This window comes from Lynx canadensis, chromosome D2, assembly GCF_007474595.2.
Source record: "Lynx canadensis isolate LIC74 chromosome D2, mLynCan4.pri.v2, whole genome shotgun sequence".
In the NCBI taxonomy this organism is placed as follows: domain Eukaryota; kingdom Metazoa; phylum Chordata; class Mammalia; order Carnivora; family Felidae; genus Lynx; species Lynx canadensis.
In genome coordinates, this window is record NC_044313.2 from 83,514,857 (window position 1) to 83,534,092 (window position 19,236).

General features: G+C 41.7%; 1 protein-coding gene across 1 annotated transcript in view; it reads right to left on the reverse strand.

Moving 5' to 3' along the window:
* PCDH15 (protocadherin related 15) overlaps nt 1-19,236 on the reverse strand; it is a 786,947-nt gene that overhangs the window by 276,571 nt on the left and 491,140 nt on the right. The window contains 1 exon segment of the mRNA XM_032595259.1: nt 17,361-17,493. Within this exon segment, the coding sequence (XP_032451150.1) occupies nt 17,361-17,493 (133 nt within the window).

Sequence of the window (19,236 nt, forward strand, 5' to 3'; positions counted from 1 at the left end):
AACTGACTCAAGATGATAAAGAAAAGCTGGATAGACATATAATGAATAAAAAAAGATTAAATTAGCAATCTTAAAAACAAAACAACAACAAAAAAAAACTTCCATAAAAAGAAAGGCCCAGGGGCACCTGGGTGGCTCAGTCGGTTGAGCGTCCAATTTTGGCTCAGGTCATGATCTCACGGTTCATGGGTTTGAGCCTCATGTTGTGCTCTGTGCTGACAGCTCAGAGCCTGGAGCCTGCTTCAGATTCTGTGTCTCCCTGTCTCTCTCTGTCCCCCCTCCCCTGCTCATACTCTGTCTCTGTTTCTCAAAAATAAATAAATGTAAAAAAAAAAAAAAAAAAGAAAGAAAGAAAAAAAGGCCCCAATGGGTTTACTAGTGAATTCTACCAAATATGTACAGAACTGACAGCACCTTCCCAATCTCTTCTAAAATGTAAAAGAAAGGAAACACTCACTAATTTTAGGAGGCTTGTATTACCCTCTTACCAAAACCAGACAGAGGTAACTCAAGAAAAGAATTCTATAGATCAGTCTATCTTATAAATATGGGAGTAAAAATCCTTAACAAAATACTAGCAATTCAAATTCAGCAATATATAGAAATTATTATACTCAAAGACCAAATGTGATTAGTCACAGGTATGCAAAGTTGTTTTTTAACGGAAGAAAATCAATTACTGTAATAAACAGATACATTTTTTCCAAAAAAAAAATCATCTCAGAAAAATCAGAAAAAGCGTTTGACAAAATGCAATACTCTATTGTGATAGAAATGCTTAATAAACAAGGCATTTAAGGGAACTTCCTCACACTGACAAAGGACAATCACACAAAACTCCTAACTAGCATTGTAGTGATGTTGAAAGACTAACGGTTTTCCCTAGGATCAGGAATAAAACAAAGATTTATACTAAAAACTATTACCACATTCTACTGAAAGTTGTAGCCAGGGTAATTAGGCAAGAAAAAAAAAAAACATAAAAGTATCTTGGAAGGGAGGAAGTACAATCATCTCTATTTGGCAGATGATACCTTTTAAAAGAAAATCCTAGGGGCACCTGGGGGGTTCACTCACGACGTAACTGTCTGACTCTTGGTTTTGGCTCAGGCCATGGTCTCATGTTTTCGTGGGTTCAAGCCCCGCATCAGGCTCTGTGCTGGCAGCACAGAGCCTGCTTGGAATGAATCTCTGAATCAATCTCTCTCTCTCTCTCTCTCTCTCTCTCTCTGTCTCCCCCTCCCTCTCTCCCTCTCTCTCTCTCCCCCCTTACCTTCACCCACTCACTCTGTCTCTCTCAAAATAAACTTAAAAACATTAAAAAAAGAAAATACTAAAGAATCCACTCAAAAACTATGAGACTAATAACAAATGAGTTCAGAAAGGACGAAGGATATGAGACCAATATAAAAACATCCATAGTATTTCTATATATTGTGACAAAAATGATACGAAGAAAACAATGCCACTTCATAAAATTAAAAAATAAAATCCTTAGGAATAACTTTAATGAGAGCAGCAGAAACACTGCAATTTGAAAATTCCAAAACACTGTTGGAACTGACTGATGTGGGGAGTCAGAAGGAGCCTGGTGGGTGTTGGTGGCTCGTCACAGGGCATCCAAACCCAAGTGGGGTGAAGGAAGGCACTTGCAATGCCTGGAATTAATGGTAGAACCCGGGGCAAATAAGCTGGGCTTCTGTGGGAGGGAGCTATGGCTTGGTGTGGCTGCAAAGCTCCAACAGGATGATGAGGGCATTGCCTGGGCTGCCGTGGGGGTGTTGTGCTAGGAGGTGATGATGCCGTCTGCGTGGAAAGGGGCTGGACAATCTACAGTGGAATGTCACCGTGCAGGTGGCATGAAGAAGCCACCATTCAGTGTAAGGTGGTGGCACCTGGTAGTGAGAGGTGCTGATGTTTGGACTCAGTTGGGAAGGTGTTTGCATCGTCCTGCCCAGCCCACCAGAGCCCACGCAGGATGTGGGGCACACGCCTGCAGGAGAAGAGGAGGGGAGGTCATGTAAGTGGCATTAGAATATTAGTATGGAGGTCAGAAACAGGAGGCTGGTTACCTCCAGTAAGTAAATTTACTGAAGATAATAAGGGCCAGTTTTCTCATTGTGACAGTTACTAGTGTAACCTAATGGTTTTATACATATGCTATTTCACAATATATAAAAATGTATAATACTATGTTGCATACAATATGCATATATATGTACGTGTGCAGAAAAATATGGAGGTGTAACATTAATACAGATGCAAATGAGCGTATTTGTATATATCGTACATGCCTATGTACTGGCACGTGGACATATGTGTATTTGAGTACATGTGTGCATACACATATGTTTACATACATATATTGCCGAGCTTTGGTCATTGAGGAGGACTGCAAGCAGAGATATCTGATAGCGGAGAACATTCTGTGCCCTCAGATCTTTTTTTTTTTTTTTTAATGTTTATTTATTTTTGACAGAGAGTGGGGAGGGGTGGTGGATGAGCGGATGAGGGACAGAGAGAGAGAGGGAGACACAGAATCTGAAGCAGACCCCAGGCTCTGAGCCTTCAGCACAGAGCCTGATGGGGGCTCAAACTGATGAGCCCATCATGACCTGAGCTGAAGTCAAATGCTTAACCAACAGAGCCACCCAGGTGCTCCAACTTGGTTTCTTTTTTTTTATTTTTTTTTTTTATTTTTTAAAAAATTTTTTTTTCAACGTTTATTTATTTTTGGGACAGAGAGAGACAGAGCATGAACGGGGGAGGGGCAGAGAGAGAGGGAGACACAGCATCGGAAACAGGCTCCAGGCTCTGAGCCATCAGCCCAGAGCCCGACGCGGGGCTCGAACTCACGGACCGCGAGATCGTGACCTGGCTGAAGTCGGACGCTCAACCGACTGCGCCACCCAGGCGCCCCTCCAACTTGGTTTCTAAATTCCATCCCCACTTAAAGAAACCAGAACTTTGTCAAGAAATGGTTAGACCCAGGGCTGGGATAAGGGAAGTATAAGATGGATCTGGACCACCTTGCCGAGCTAGAAAGTAGCCAGGTGCTCCAAACACGAGGGGGCATGCTAAAAGGACACAAGAGCCTGCCTGAATGGGCTCGCCAAGACTAATTCCGGGACAATCTGAACCTCAGAATAAATAATGGCTGTAATGGATTATAATTAACTAAGATGAATAAGAAAGCTTTCCTTTTAGCAGAGTGCCAACTAACAAATGTCGAAGAGATGATGGCATTAGAAAATCAGCACTTGGCAACAATCATAACAATAATTCAAAGAACAGCAAGACGTTAAAAATGAGTGAAAATAAACGAGGGAAGAACGTTCACGCAATCTCAAGGTAAGCCATTAACACACTTGAAGGCTGATGCAACTTAGATCAGGTTGTCGACAGTAATATTCCCTGAAATGGGACACATGTAATGTGACAGGACGCAATGAGGTTAATGCAGCATCACTTCTGGGATATTCTTGCCGCAATATACATAACTGGTCATCGAGAAATACCAGTGAACCAAATAGAGGGAAAACGTACAAAATAAGCAACCTGTAGTCTTCAAAAGTATCAACGGAGGATTGTTGCAGATTGAGGAGAACAACAAGGCATGATAGGTAAAGGTCCCATGTGATGGGTTGTTTTGCTCTGAAGGATATTATAAGTGTAACCCACAAAAGTTGAATGGAGTCACAGGGCAAGACTGTGGTGACGTATCAAAGTTACTTCCAAATTCCAACAGCTGCAGGTGCGTGGTGGTTAATAGGAGACTAAACTCTTCACAGGAATTAGAAATTGTACTTGGTGATGGCACATGGTGCTGGTAACTTATTTTCCAATGTTTTTGAATGGTTGTCAAGTTTTATATCATCTCCAAGAAAAATTACCATAAATGTATGTGTATGATGACAACAGTGAAAACATCTATATGTATATCATGTGTGTACATCCTTTCTGTGCTCATATATAAACACACACACACACACACACACACACACACACTTCTGTGCCTTACACAATCATATAGGACCAGGATAGGAAAAATCCAGGAAGATGCACAGCACCTGGTGAACAGGAGTTCCCTCATGATGAAGGGCTGGCAGATTTGGTGGAGGGAAGGGGACAGATAAGTGGGAAGTGAAGCAAAAACAGAAAATAGAAAAGAAAGCTGCATAAAGAAGAAATAGCGTGCACGATATGATTGCGCCTATTAATATATACATATTCATTGTAAAAACTAAAATTAAACAAGGAAAGAGGAATGTGAACAGCGGGTCTTTTCAGCTGGCTATTTTTGGCGTTAATCTTTTGAGTTTTTCTTCTTGACTCACAAAGGCGACTTCTGATTCACATCACCCCACTCGCACTGATTAAATTAGTAGAACTGTGGTTGCAATCAAGCCTTACTGTTCTTTGTAATCATTTGTTTATCGAAATCAAAATTATCTTGTTTCATTTGGGGGTAGGTAGTGGGGAACAACTGTTGCAAAGCTGAGTTAATTTTTATTGCCAGATAATTCTGCCTCTGTCTTTGAAACATATGTTTTCTTAGTCTGGAGCTTCTTTAAAGAAAAAAAAAAAATCTGTTTTTGTGTGTATGGAGCGAGGCGAGTACGTGACTGAGGATCAAAGAAATCAAGACTTTTTTCCTTCCTTTTCTTTTCCACACTGCTACAGGATTTCGTGAATCCGTGTAAAAGAAAAAAGTATTCACGACTAGAACAAGAGACATGTAATTGAATTCTTCAATTTTCTGAAGTAACTATTCCAAAGCAAATATTCTTTATCTCTTTTTATCTAAAAAACATGTTTACTTTGCTCCGAATCTGCTAATTCCAGACAGCTAAGTGTAGCAAGACCACAGGCACTGCTCAGCCCCAGCTGGGTCTCCCGGTCTTTCTCCCTACATAGCTGATACCTAGTGGCTGTTTACTGAGTATACCTCAGGAACACTGTTTCTGTTCTTGTCTCATTTATCAAAATCTCAGGGAGATAACTGCGTTCGCACACTCAATCTTTAATCATCAATACTTGACAGAGTGCAGAGCAAGAGGCAGCTCCGAGGCATGCAATAAACTGTGAGGTTTATTTAGAAAACCGCGCACAGAATCGTTTATTGCCAAGTTACTAAAGGTAATACTGATTACTGCTATTAAAATACCGGCAGCTATCAAAGACTTGCTCAGCCAAATGTTATTCCACATTCAAACACAGATCTCAAAGTAATCTGTTTTTTTAAAAAAATCTAACTTTTAGGAAGAGCAGAATGGTTTAACTCTGGTCAATTAAAAAGAAAAACAAACAAGCACCAAAACGCCAAAAGCTTTTCATGGAGCAGATTTAAAAATTGTAAACTTTTCTTTGAATCCTACAATAGACCTCTGGCATGAAGTAAATGAAAATCATCACTTTCATACTATACTCAGAAACCTTTGTTGAAAGATCTTTTATCAGAAGGATGGGGCGCCTGGGTGGCTCAGTCACTTGAGATCTGACTTCGGCTCCGGTCATGATCTTGCAGGATAAGATGCTTTTTATCACGTTCATGTGATGACGCTATAATATACCTCCCAAATTCCCCTTCAAGCATATAAAGAAATTACTTCCCGACGTGTTGGAAACGTTGCCTGCCGAGAGCCTGCACTGCCGGTCCTCTTTGAGAGCGTCTGACGAGAGCCACCTTGCCACGGCCGAGCTGGGCTCTGAGGCAGCCTGCACCCAAGTCAGGCACACAGGAGTGTCGAGGGGCTACCCCACCCCGCCAACCTCCTAACTCTAACGGGCTCTTTCAGCTCGAGAGCTTTCTGTGGGGTCAGCTGAAGTTCCACTTCACCCTCAACTTAATGCTGCTTACGTTCCTCTTCTTTCCACAGGAGCTGATTTCAAAAACATCCCTTGGTGAACATCTGCAGCTGACTCTTCATCTCAAAGTCTGTTTCTCTGGAAACTCAACCAACGAGGGACGCCTATTCCATATCCAAAAATATACTGACCCTACAGTCTGGCACGGGTGGAGACAGCAACTGCAGGTATGAGCATGTCACAAGCTCAATCCATGAGACCAGGCGAACTGATGTCAGGACCGAGTGTAAGGAGAGGAGAGGAGCCTGAGCACTGGGGCATTCCAACTTTTAAGAGTCAGGGCAGTGAAGAGGAACGTCAGGGCAGACTGAGTCGAGAGCGGCTGGGGAGGATGGGGAAAACCCTGGAACGCCGGTGTGCTGGAGTAAGTTTCTAATTAAGGAGGGGATTATCGGCTCTACCCCACCTTGCTGATGGGCAGTAAGATGGGAAGTGGATTTGGCAATAAGCACTAGGACAAAAAGAGCCGCATTAGTGATTGGTGCGTTTGAAATCCTGTCCGTAATGCGGTCAAGACAGAACAGCAGAGACAGTGACGGAGACCTTCTTCAAGCCAGCATGGATATCGGATTTGAGTAGTTTCCACAACGAAGGAAAGCACAGAAATAGATAAATAGCTAGAGCGGGTTATGAGATCAAGGGCGTTTCGTGTTGTTTGCTCGTCTCTAATTGGGAGGAACCACCGTAGACTTTGATGTCCATGGAAACTACCAGATAGGGCAAGAACTGTTCCTGCTGCAGGGCGGTAAAAGGGTGATTCTGGAGCAACGTCCTTGATTGAGTAGGCCAGAGTGGGCAGAGTCTAGGAAAGAGCTTCTGGGTCGGTGCACAGCACTCACACTTAATAGGGGCTGCATTTTCATTTTGCACTGGGCCTTGCAAACTACATAGCCAGTCCCTGAGTGCCACTCAAAGTGTGGTCCAAGGTCACAGTGCCAATTCTGCATTGTGGTTACTATGGATCATGATGTAAGAAATTTAGAGTAATTCCTCTGGAGTAGAACTTAGAGTAGTTTAGGAAAAAAAACGTGATTTGACAGTTATTTTTTTTATCTGTCAAATCCAATAGTAAAAAAATAATGGGCTTGTATTTTTTGTCTTGTATTTCATTTTTCTAGTAATTCACTTAGATGCATCCTTCATTACAGAGGCTTTCAGAGGCACTGATCAAGTATGCGGGTGAACAGTTTACACAGACACAAGGAGTGCTAATGTTTCATCTCAGAAGTCAAAACAAAATACATGAATACAGGTGCAGAGATATGGGTAGAGTGGTGACCAGAGGCTGTAAAAGTCTTCTTCCAAGGGTTTGATGAAAACATGGGGCAGGAGGGGGGCCACGATAAAGCTCTTCTCCTGCCAGAGCATCGCTGCCTCTGCGTTGCGTCTGCACCACAAATCCTGATCTGCGTCCCTCTGCACAGTGGGCCACAGCACTTCCGTTTCACGCTCGGTGATATCAGAAAACACCATTTTACCTCATTAAACTTCTTTTTAGGCCCGTAATTATTTTTAAGAGCATTTGAGAACGTGGCTTTATCTCTCCTACCACCTCAAGTTTCCTAAATGGGCTGTCTTCTCTGAAAGAGAAAGAAAATACTTTTCACCCATTTCCTATACGTCCTACTACTTGTGAGAGCGTAAGTCTGAGCAGAAGTAAAGTCTAGCTCCACTTAAATATACACTTCAATGTGACAGTGCGTGTGTATGTACATAAGAGATATGCAAGGTATGAGGTAACATGGATAGCTTACGACTCTTCTGGGGCAACAGCTCACATTTTTTTTTGGATCATTTTTTATTTCCTTCTTGAGGAAGAAGGTCATGAAAAAAAATAATTTAGGAGCTAGCTGTTTTAAATGCCTCAGACCTAGATTTCTCCTTTCCCCACCCTCGCGACACTTGTCTGGCTTTATGCCTATGAGCATATTGCGGTCTATGGAAGATTTACAGAGGCCAAATAACTGTTTGGGAAGAGGGACACACATATATGAATAAAGAACACGGTTAAAAATGTGTTTTCTCATTTTTGACAAATTTATATGCTTGTAGATGAAAAATCATTTCACATAATGTACATCCCATACTGTCAAGGGGATTGAACTTTTTTTTCCCCTTGGAAACTTAGACATATCAGAACATCTGCTTTAAAGGAGAAAAATGAGCACTACAAATAAGATATCATTTTTGCAAAAAGGAGATGCTTGGCATTGTGAGACATCTCTCTACTCTAACATGTATCTGTCTATTCATCCATCTATCTATCTATTCTTAACACAAAATATAAATTATACTTTGGAAGCAGATGGCCAGTATCCGTGTTCAATGTGTTTCCACTTCTCTGCAGGCACCCACAGTGAGATTGCTCATTTCAGATACCACTAATGATGAAAGACCCATCTGAAATCTAGCGGAAGGAAAGACGAGAAAATGTATCTCCCCCTACTTGAAATGAAAATAAGGAACACAAATGAGACTTTCATTTCTCACACTTATCAAACTCAGAGAAACCTACTGAATAGACAAGTCATACATTATGAAACTGAAGGAAAACCAGCCGTCTTCTCGTATAATCTGTGGCGTTAATCTTTGCAGTAACACATTCAAGAAACGGATTGCAGAAAGAATAGCTTCTTTGGTGACAGAAGAGCAAGTGACATATCCAAAGTGATCCCCATAATATAAATGACATCACAGATTCTGCGGCACGGATTTTATGATTCACACACGCTATACCGGCACCAGCGGCGAAACATCCATGAATCATAAACTGTTATCATCTTCAGGGGAAAAAAATCTATCCCATTATACAAGAAATATTCATCAGAAAAGAAGGAGAGGAAAGAACCCCCAAACCTTCTCGAACATTTGAAAGATGTCAGAGAAACGAATTAGCACCTCCGACAGGACCTGTTAGTGCAGAGGGCGTGCTATACAATGGTCCGCATTTCTTTCAAACTGTTCTGGAAATGGATCAATTCTGTATCAAATCAAGACGGTAGGCATTTTTCTTCAGGACTAAAATTAATAATTCCTTGAGGCACACACTTTAAATTCTACAACTTTTTGGAACTATTAAAAAGGAGAATGGATGACGATGAAAAGGAGCTGCGTGTAGCAGGCTGACCCAGACCTCCTTACACTCATTCCCTAGGCAGTTTCCTTAGAAAAATGTACGTTTTTCCGCAGGTAACCAGACGTGCCAAGTCTGACTTCTTGGGCTGCTTCTCACTGCTTCCTGTTTCCTCCTGCGATTTGCGTCTGAGCTGTCCCCTGTCCCATTGCAGCTTCTGGCAAGAGAAGCCAGGAAAAGGAAAGGGGGCTCAAACCGCAGGAGCCAGTCAGCTCAAGATGCAAGTTTAAAGCAGAGGCTACCTGAAGTTTTCCCAGTATCGGTCGTCATTCTCTGTGCAATAGTTTTCTTCAGTCTTGTAACGAGGCAAGAAGCAACCACAAGAAAATAAAATCAACTCTGATCAAGCAGCTCTCAAAAAGAAAAGAAGCATTAGCTTTGTGGGCAGATCTACACTGCTATCGAAGTGATTGCAAGATCCAGCAAAGCAGAGGGCACGCAGTGAACTTCAGGCCCCAGGAAAGGCAGAGAGGAGCACAGTTAGCGCACTGACTCGCGGGCCGTGTGGCTGGACTTGGAAGCCCCATTCCACAGCAGGGCTCTACTGGACTTAGGAAAAGCTACTGCACTTAGTTAAATATATAAAAGCCAGGGAAGCTTCCAAATGCTGAGCGTGGTTCCTGGTTAATAGCAGCAATTAAAATCAGATATGATGATATTTTTATTTTTTTAATTAAAAATATTTTCTTAATGTTTATTTTTGAGAGAGAGAGAGAGAGAGAGAGAGAGAGAGAACGAGCGGGTGCAAGAGCACAAGCAGGGAAGGGGCAGAGAAAGAGAGAGGGAAACACAGAATCCGAAGCAGGCTCCAGACTCCGAGCCTTCAGCACACACCCTGATGTGGGGCTCGAACCCACAAACTGTGAGATCATGCCCTAAGCCGAAGTCGGACGCTCAACCGACTGAGCCACCTAGGAACCCCGATGATATTTTTATTAATACTGATCTCTTAACCACCTATCTCTTGGGCTTCCAAAGTGTCACTTTGTTCTCTAACTTGAAAGTGATCATGTAAGAGCCAGTAAAGTCATAAAGCAGGTGAATTCATTCTTGGCAATGTATCCATTGTCCCGTGTTCCTTGACAGTCCACTGTTTCTACTCATTCTTCCAAATGCCTGGCACCTTCTTGCACACTTTAAAACCCCATATCATAGATTGAGTTAACAGAAAAGCAAGAATGGTAATGAATAGGAAAAAAAAAAAAAAAAAAAACTACCATGAGCTAAGCACTTTCTTTTTTTATTTCTGGCATTGAGCTAAGCCATTTATATGCTATCTCACTTAACCTCAGCTTCCCTAACCCAAAGACAATAATCTCTCTCGTTTGCCAAGCTTTTAAAATTATGCTTTCTATTATGCACCAATGGATAAGTTAGTCTCCATTATTTTATTTAACTAATATAAATTGACCTAAGTATTTATATACACACAAGTTATCCTGACAACTGATGTTGCTTCTATTTCTAGCTAACTAATGTGAGACCCATCTCAGATATTCTGATGCAGATTAAATAATTAAATTCAATACACTCATTCAACTTTATAGCCCTAGGTCTTAGGTCTATAAAGATACGTATTATCTTATCTTTACAGATAAGGAGATTATGCCTTATCTCTTTTAGCAGTGCCTTTAAACTTTATTTAAGTATAATGGTGGGCACCATTGTATGTTGGAGGGTTGTTCTTTGTTTTTTGTTGTTGTTGTTTATATTATATAAACAAACCTTTGAAAACCTAAGACCCATTCTCAGTTTACTGGCCATACAAACAGGTCGCTTTGCCCACAGGTTGTAGTTTCTTAACCTATGCCCTACTATACCCATTCTTCATGTGTTAAAAAAAAAAATCAACACTGCAAATTATTGTTTCCACTACCACTCATTTTCAGAAATAAGTCCACATGTCAATAAAATAGAGGTGTGCCAGCAAAAATAGACAGCATGGGCAAAGACAAGGGACATTTGCCAGCACTTACTTTCCCCCAGCTCCAATTCTTCATTTCTCAAGGAATGTATCATGTGCAAGGAGGGGTATACTTTTTTCCATTCCCATTTACGTGTTTCTTAACATTTGCAAAATGTACTTGAACTTTCCTTTGGGATGACCTCATCAGCAATAAGTGAATGGATCATTTGATTCAAAACTTGTTTATAACTAAGATCTGTTCTTTGCAGTCAGGCACGAACTTACAGCTGATGACTAGATATTTTGACTATTTGTAGAAGTGCGAAAGAAACTAAGTGCCCCATCGTGAATGACCTATGTTAGAAACAGAGTCAGAGCCCTGAGAATAATGCTCATTTTCACTTGGCTCAATACGCAATGCAGGCAAGCGTAGGTATTCGGAAGTGAGGCAGGGCCAGAGCCAAACACTACAAATCTGCACCTCCACGCACTCTCCGAAATTTTTCCTTCCTGGGTGTTTCTGCTTTAAGTACAAGAGTTCAACTCTGCATTATCTTATGCCTCCTTTGCATAAGGAATCTCCTGGAGAGTAGGCAAATGGCTTCAATTCTTCCAGGCTGCTATGGAGCTGCTGTGTTATCGCTTCCACCTCTCTCCTGTACAGTGGGCTTCTTCCACTGTGTCTCAGCTGAAAAGTCTACAACTGTCACTTAGTAAAACTCTCTCTTACTAATATGACACCTTCTTTTTATTTTAAAACCAATTTCGTTTCTAGGGATGTGGTGTGTGTGTGTGTGTGTGTGTGTGTGTGTGTGTGTGTGTGTGATTTTCTCGCTCATATCCATCGTGCTCCCTTCTAATGCTGGTATAGAGAGGACACGGAGGGGAAAACACATTTCTTACAGGGATTGTGCTGAGGTCACCTGAGAATTAGTGTGGGAAAGACTGGCACCAGGAGACTCTCCCTGATAGGGCTCGATCCCAAGTGGCGTCCTCAGGATTGGTGGTGCCTCGTGACGTCTGCTGAATCTTGTGCCTAATGCTCAGTCGGTGGCCTCTCGTTGTACATCCGGGTGCGTGCATGTCTCTCTTCTCTACAAGCTGTGGTTCCCTTCATTTTTGTCTACACTCACCAGCCTCAACTCTGAGGTCTACGGTAACGGGCAGGATCCATCTTACCAACAGCATGGGCAAAGTCTTCAGGGGAGCAGTCCAGGCCTTCCTGCCAACTGCCCGCTCCACCATGACATCTCTTTCCTATATCTTCTCCCTTGTGTAGTTGCACGGACTCAAGTCCCAGCAGCCATTCAGTTAAAGAACTGGATGCCAATCTCCCCTACTTCCTCTTGGATTTTCTCCTCTCAGTCTTGGGCTCGGGGAGACACTGGACAAATCAAACACTGGAGCACCAAAAACATCCATTCTCACATATTTCTATGGTAAAGGTCTCCAAAACTATACAGGATCTCTCTTACTTGGCATCTTGGAGAGGACTCTACTAAGAACAAGGAATTCTTTGAGGTAGGATCTGGGAATTTTGCTAATTTTTTACATAACTGTGCTGTACCCAGGTTAGAATCTTATTCTATCTATAATCTCTATGTCAGAGTGGAAATTGTTAACATTTCCCTTAACTGCTTCTTTGTGAGGCCATGTAATAAATCGTTACCTTCCCCTCCACCTTTCAAATATTTTGCCCTCATAAACATCATAAAATTAACCTTTGGAAATCACAAAACTAATGTAATATATAAAAAAAAAAACCACTCCCCCCAAAATAGGCAAAAATGAAATTTAATAGTTTTTCTATAGCCTAAACTAAAATAATATCCTATATTATTTTAGTAGATATAGTAGTAGACAGGGTCCTCATTTAGGAGCCAAAGGGGAGAAGATAAAAACAAACCCCCAAAACTACTCTGGTTCCCAAACCCTGCTATTTCTGAGTTTCCACTTCCTCATTTGCCAGATCATAAAGACAAAATCTGCCTACGCACTAGGCCAGCGTAACAACCGAATGCAATGATGCATTATACTTAAAGCTGAGGACACAGAACTGTTTTTCAGCAGGTTAAGGTAGTTGACTTTCAACAATGTATCCCAATGCATACATGGAAAATTAGAAATAAAATCAAATAAATAACTGAGAAATATTATAATAGAGGCAAAAATTTGAAAGATGAGAACTTGGTAAACACTCTGCTTTATCTAATTCTACCGAACCAAGTGATTTTTTTTTTAAATTGATGTCTTTGTTATTAGAAACAATGGACGTGATGCAGGATTTGGTGTTCTGACAACTAACTTTGAACCTTCGATCTATAAGAATGGACTACGTGACATATGAACTAGTCAGCTATGTCTAAAAAGCATGTTTATCAAAAAGCTGTGTGTAAAGGAAATATGTATTTTCCCTTGGTCTAGAAGTGGAACAGGCAGGGTTCTGCAGTCAGGGGTGGGGGAAGGTGTTTAACAGGTGGAGGAGACTTTTGAATGTGGAACAGTGGTTACCAGCCACGCTAGAAAGTGGCCTCAGTGAGGAAGCAGTACCTTGCCTCCCAGCACGTGAGCAGGAGAAAGAACAGAAAACGGAGGGTTTGCAGATACTTCAAGTATAAGGAAGCAATATAGGCACAGGGGCAGTATGAGTAAACACGTGTGTTTAACCAGACTGTGTAGGTTTTGTCCTTTGTGTACAACTTTTAAGCACGATGAGCATGGAAAAAAAAAATCATCTTTTTTATTTTTGTGACTCAGTTTCCCCACTTATAAAATGACAATGATAATAGCTCCAATTGCTTTGGGCTTTTTTAAGAATCAAATGGGGAAACAAATGTGTGTTAACATTGTTATTTTATTTATATGAAAGTTAATCAATTTATACATTTTAATGTTCAAGGTAAATATTTTGAAAGTATTGGCAGTCCCTTTCTTAGGGGAGGTAAGACATCTCAGCTCCACTGACCTCAATGTTTGCCATGCAACCCTTGAGGCCATCTGCTACGTGAAGATTATACTTTCTTGACCTCTTAACTCAGGAGGAACTGTGTGAATTGCTTTGGCCAATGGGGAAAATATGGTAGGTATCATGTGCAGCACGTGTAGGTAACAACAAAGAACTGGGTTTTATTTTGTTGTCGTTTCCCCAGCAAACACTGACCTCAAGAGATCTATTGTTCTAGACAGAGGCCACTTCATCAGCTGGGTTGTGGAGCAAAGACTGAATACAGCACAGTCTATGTCAACTTCTGATGGCACTGAACATGGAGCCTGGCAACAGAATCCTAGTTATCCTAACTGATCCCAGCCTGATACTTCCAAGTGGAGTGTGCACCCAGAAAACAGATAGCACGGCTCCAAGAGATGGGAAGCTGGTGAGAAAACTGTTACTGGGGGCTATCAGGATGGGAAACCATGGTCGGCAGAGATAACGCATTTAGCAAAATGGTTGCCTGCGACAACTTGGAAGGCAAGTGATGAACCAGACCTCATAGCTCTCAACATCAGAGTAGCCAGGTGGTTCGCTCATGCCTCCCATCGGGGGATGATGCATCCCTGGGGTGAGGGGCCCAGGAGTAGCCTGTGCCTGCGTGTGATGGATGAGCCGCAGGCTGAAGGGTCAGGCGTCACTTCTGGGAGAAGCATTAGGATCCAAATTGTGGTTTATTGTGTCTGTCTTTTCACTCTGTCAGAAGAATACCACTGCCCTAGATAGAGGCAGCCCCTTCATTGCAAAGTGGGGAGAAAATGGTGGAGAATGGAGCAGGAATGGACCCGTGGTGGATGCACAGTGGGAGTGAGAAATAACCCTTCTTAGTAGCAAATTGCTGAAATTTTGAGTCTGAGAGTGTGTGGAATATAACCTAGCTATCCATAAAGACCGGTAAGTGAAGAACTTCAGTCGTACCTCATTAAGTGCCTCATACGTGTTACCTATGAGTATTGTTATACGAGCATAAGGGTGATGGTGATGGTGTGAGCAGATGTCAACATCTCAGAGGGACAAAGATGCAGCAGGCTGACGAAGTTACTTCATCCTGATTTAAGCTCCTCATCCAGTGGTGTGCTGGGAAGGATTAACAACCAGCCGTGGATGCAGTGAGAGGTACTGATTTGCGGCACCCGTAATTTCTGTGGCATAAATGCACCCACCATGGCTGATTTCAGGCTAGTGACGGACGTGACGGAACAGAGTGGGGACAACTGTGCACGGGGGGCTCCCACGGTCCCATGATCCCAGTGCACAATCTAGGAATTCTAACAGGATTCACTGGCAAGTCAGGGCGATGTACAATCATGCTTTGGTGAAAGATCTGACCAACTCTGGGAGAAAAAAAAATGCCAGCTAATGCTGACCGTCCTCGGCACAGGAATTTGGGAAAGCAGAGTTCTGGGTCGCTCTCTCCACTGAACGCCCTCGATGCGGCAACCAGTCAGGACAGCCTTCATAACCCAAGGAAAATCACAGCCTCCCCAGCAGCTTTTAGACAGATAAAAGGAAAATACTTAAAAGGGAAGGGGAAGGGGAGAAACAAGGATCGTTTCCTCAGAAGAAACCACTTTGATCTCAGCCAGAACAGATTATTCGGAAGCCAGGCTGCTGTTACCTTCAAAAATATATTTCTCCACAAATCTGTCTTTCTAAATTGAGCAGTGAGTCAGCGGCAGTGGGCAGTGCCGCGTGGGAAAAAGATGAGGACGGAGCCGGAGGTACCGCCGGTGCGTTGTTATTAGAAGTCTCTGGAAGAGTAATTTGGCGGAAGCTTTTCAGCTTTTAGGTCTCCAGTTTAAATTCAATCTCAGTTGATCATGAGCGAAAGTGAATGGCTGGTGGCTTATGAAAAATGCCATGATGAGGACACCCGCGTTCCTTCCCCCAGCCACAGCCACTGCAATTGGCACCCTTTTTTTTTTGCTCCTACCAGAAGCAGAAAGGGTGAATAGAAATGTCATTTCAAGCATTTTCTCAGCTTTTGCAGTAGAGAAATTTGAGACATAAAAAAGACCAACTCCTTTTCATTTTTAACTCACAGGTAGAGCTATTCTCCTATAATACTGTTCCCGGACCTTTCTGGGATTTGTTTGAAATGAGACCTAGACCATCTCATAAGTAAGATTATGTTACCTCATAGAAAGTTAAATCATACAAAGGCACATTCTGAAGGATTATTTAAATGTAAAACATGTAAAATTTCTTAGCCTGAATCTGACAAATCTAGGATTTATTTATTTTTTCTTCTTGTTTACACAAATAAATGTCCATCTGTCCATCTGTCTATCTATCTAGAAAAGATTTTCATCATTCCATTAAATACACTTGTCTTCCTATTTAGTTTTCCTATTTTTTTCATGTTCATGATTTAACTGGCTGTTTTCTCCCTCCTAAAGAGACTATGTGGTTCCCTTCTTTCCTTTATTCCCTTAAAATACTCCAAATGTCCTTGTTGCTAATATGTCTACCGTCACATAATTTTATTCCCCACATGTCTTAATAGTAAATGAATGACAAAAGCAAATTCTCTCTAGTTACCTGGGGAAAAGTGACACAATAAATACTGGAGATACCACCTCATTTGGAGGTACAGACAGATGCTGGGATTTCCCTCCAGCATCCCGGTAACTCTCTCCTAACTGTCAAGGCCAGCTTCCTGAACTCTCTGGTCAGCCATGTCAGCCATTCCCATGTTACCCCAGGAGAAGGTACGTTCCCTGTGCTGCAGACATCCACAGGTGAAGTGAGGTGTCACGCTAGGATTTGTGCAGCAAGTGGCCGCTAGCAACACCACAGATGGACCGAATTGCAGCTGTAGGTTAAGTTGAAGAGGCAGCCTTTCCTGGCCGAATGTGCTTCAGTCAGGAATGTATAAATAGTGAAAAGCAAGCAGTAATCCTGCAAGTAACTCACACGCCCAGGAATCTGGAGCTGCAAATGGGAATATCAGCTAAACCTCCTCCCTTCATCTAAATGAACAAACGAGGCCCAGAAATCACAAGATTTGCCCCTGGCCACGGAGCGAAGTTGTCTGCCTTGGAATTAGAGTGCCTACCGTCTGCCAGTGAATCCAAAGCTATTTTCTCCATACAGCACTGCAGCAAAAATAAATCCTGCTGGGGTACATGACTCCGAGACAGAAAATAATAGTCGGCTGCAGACTCTTTGCGTGCAAAGTACAAAATGTTCAAGTGCATGTTTTCAATCCCTTCATTCTTTCTTGTAACGATTGCCGCTAATCCGTGCCAGCTCGTGTTAGTCCTTCAGTGGTGGCAATCAATAGAATAGATTAGCTGAGGAAACCCTCCGTCCATATGACCCCTACGTTCTTTTCCAGATGGAATTTTCCTTCACTAGAGTGTCGGCGGCAGCCATGTGAATTTCCCTCCACGCCCAAATATGGACCTACTAGCCTTCGAGATTGTCCCCATAGAACTTGACGCATCTACTAAGAAGCATACCTGGAGATTTAATAAAACAGCACCAATCCTCATGGCTTCACTGATTTCAAGGCTGTACATCAACTGTGGGAAGCGGGGAGGGCTCTGATTATTTGGAGGAAGCACTTCAATGTACACGGTGCAGATGGAGTGCCTGCAGAGAATGAGAACACAGCGAGATGGGTACAAGTCTACATCACCTTGAACGACAGACTGCACTCGGCGTTCCGTTGTTGGGCTTACAGGAGAGGACGCTTTGAATTTCTAGAGAAAATGACAAAATAATTCAGAATGGAAGGATGGAAAAATCAAAGCTACCACCACCACATCATGTTTCTGTGAAATTATCTTGGAAAAAAGAAATGCCCCGGGGTACCGATTTTTCCTACGTAGATTAACAGTGTGAATTAAAAAGGAATAGCTGTACAAATAAAGCTAACAAATTCACAGGAACCTCGACTCCTGACTTTACTTTTTAATGTCTTTCTAATAGCAAAAAGCATTCTATAAATATCTGGTAAAATGAGCTATCCTTGGGGCTCTCTTCCTATTAAACCAGCAGAGGGAGTATTGATTAAAACAATACACAAAACAAAATATGGGCTGTGTTTTATTAGTTTTCTTGCTGACATCAGTGGCTTCATGCAAATGCACGTCAAGAGTCAGGCTCATAAAGTAATCGTTCTGCAAAACAGCCGCAGACAAAACTAAAGGTGGTTTTAGGTCTTCTTTGAAGACTACATTCTGAATGGCTAGAAATTAGGTTTAATTGAAGCCTAACATTGATAGGAATTTTTTTCTGAAGGACAAGAGGATATTCTATTACTGTAAAGACAAAAATATTAGTGCTGCCATAATCAACTTTTTTGACATGTCCAAACTCTGCAATTTCTTTGTGCAACAAAAGCCAAAGGAGCAAGATATTCCAAGTTTATACCGAAGCGACACTGGCTAAACTTATGTTAGTGAGAGAGTCAGTGGCCCATCTGGAAGAATATGTCACCACTGACGTCTGACCACGAAGTTAGCCTTCTGCCATGAGGAACATACAGCCACGACCTACACTGTGCGCTTTAAACTTATTTTAACAAAATCACCACTTTTTACTAAAAACACATTTGTTGTCATTGCTATATGGGCACTAGAATTTTCTTAAAGCAGTCCAAAGTTCATTATATTAGTTGTTTCAATTAGAACACATCATCACCAAAACGGTTTTCAGAGATTATTGTACCTATTTTTAGTCTATTTTTAGTCTATTATTAGTCTACCTATTTTTAGACTATTTTTAGTTTACCTTTAAAAAAAATTTTTTTTTAACGTTTATTTATTTTTGAGACACAGAGAGACAGAGCATGAACGGGGGAGGGTCAGAGAGAGAGAGGGAGAGACAGAATCTGAAACAGGCTCCAGGCTCTGAGCTGTCAGCACAGAGCCCGATGTGGGGCTCGAACTCACGGACCGCGAGATCATGACCTGAGCTGAAGTCAGACGCTTAACCGACTGAGCCATTCAGGCGCCCCAGTCTACCTTTTGAAAAGCTTTGCAGACAACTGTAGATCATAGGCATTGAAAACTTGTTTCAGCTAATCATCTTATAATATGCCTATGTCCAAATTGCTTCTGAACATGCTCTCCACAGATGAGATACCTACAGAATATTAAACACCTCTAAAAAGCTGCAGAGAATTAAAAAAAAAAAATCACACTTAACATTTATCGAAATATTGTTCTGAAATAATCTCATTTTAAGTTAAAATCTCTTTTATAATTAGTATTTTTAAAATTTATAATCAGAGTATCTGTATTCATTCTTGCCTCTGGGTTTATCGCTTTATTGTTAAAAGTCTGTCAATAAAATTAATCAAATTCTAATTGATTTTCTTTTCAAAAACAT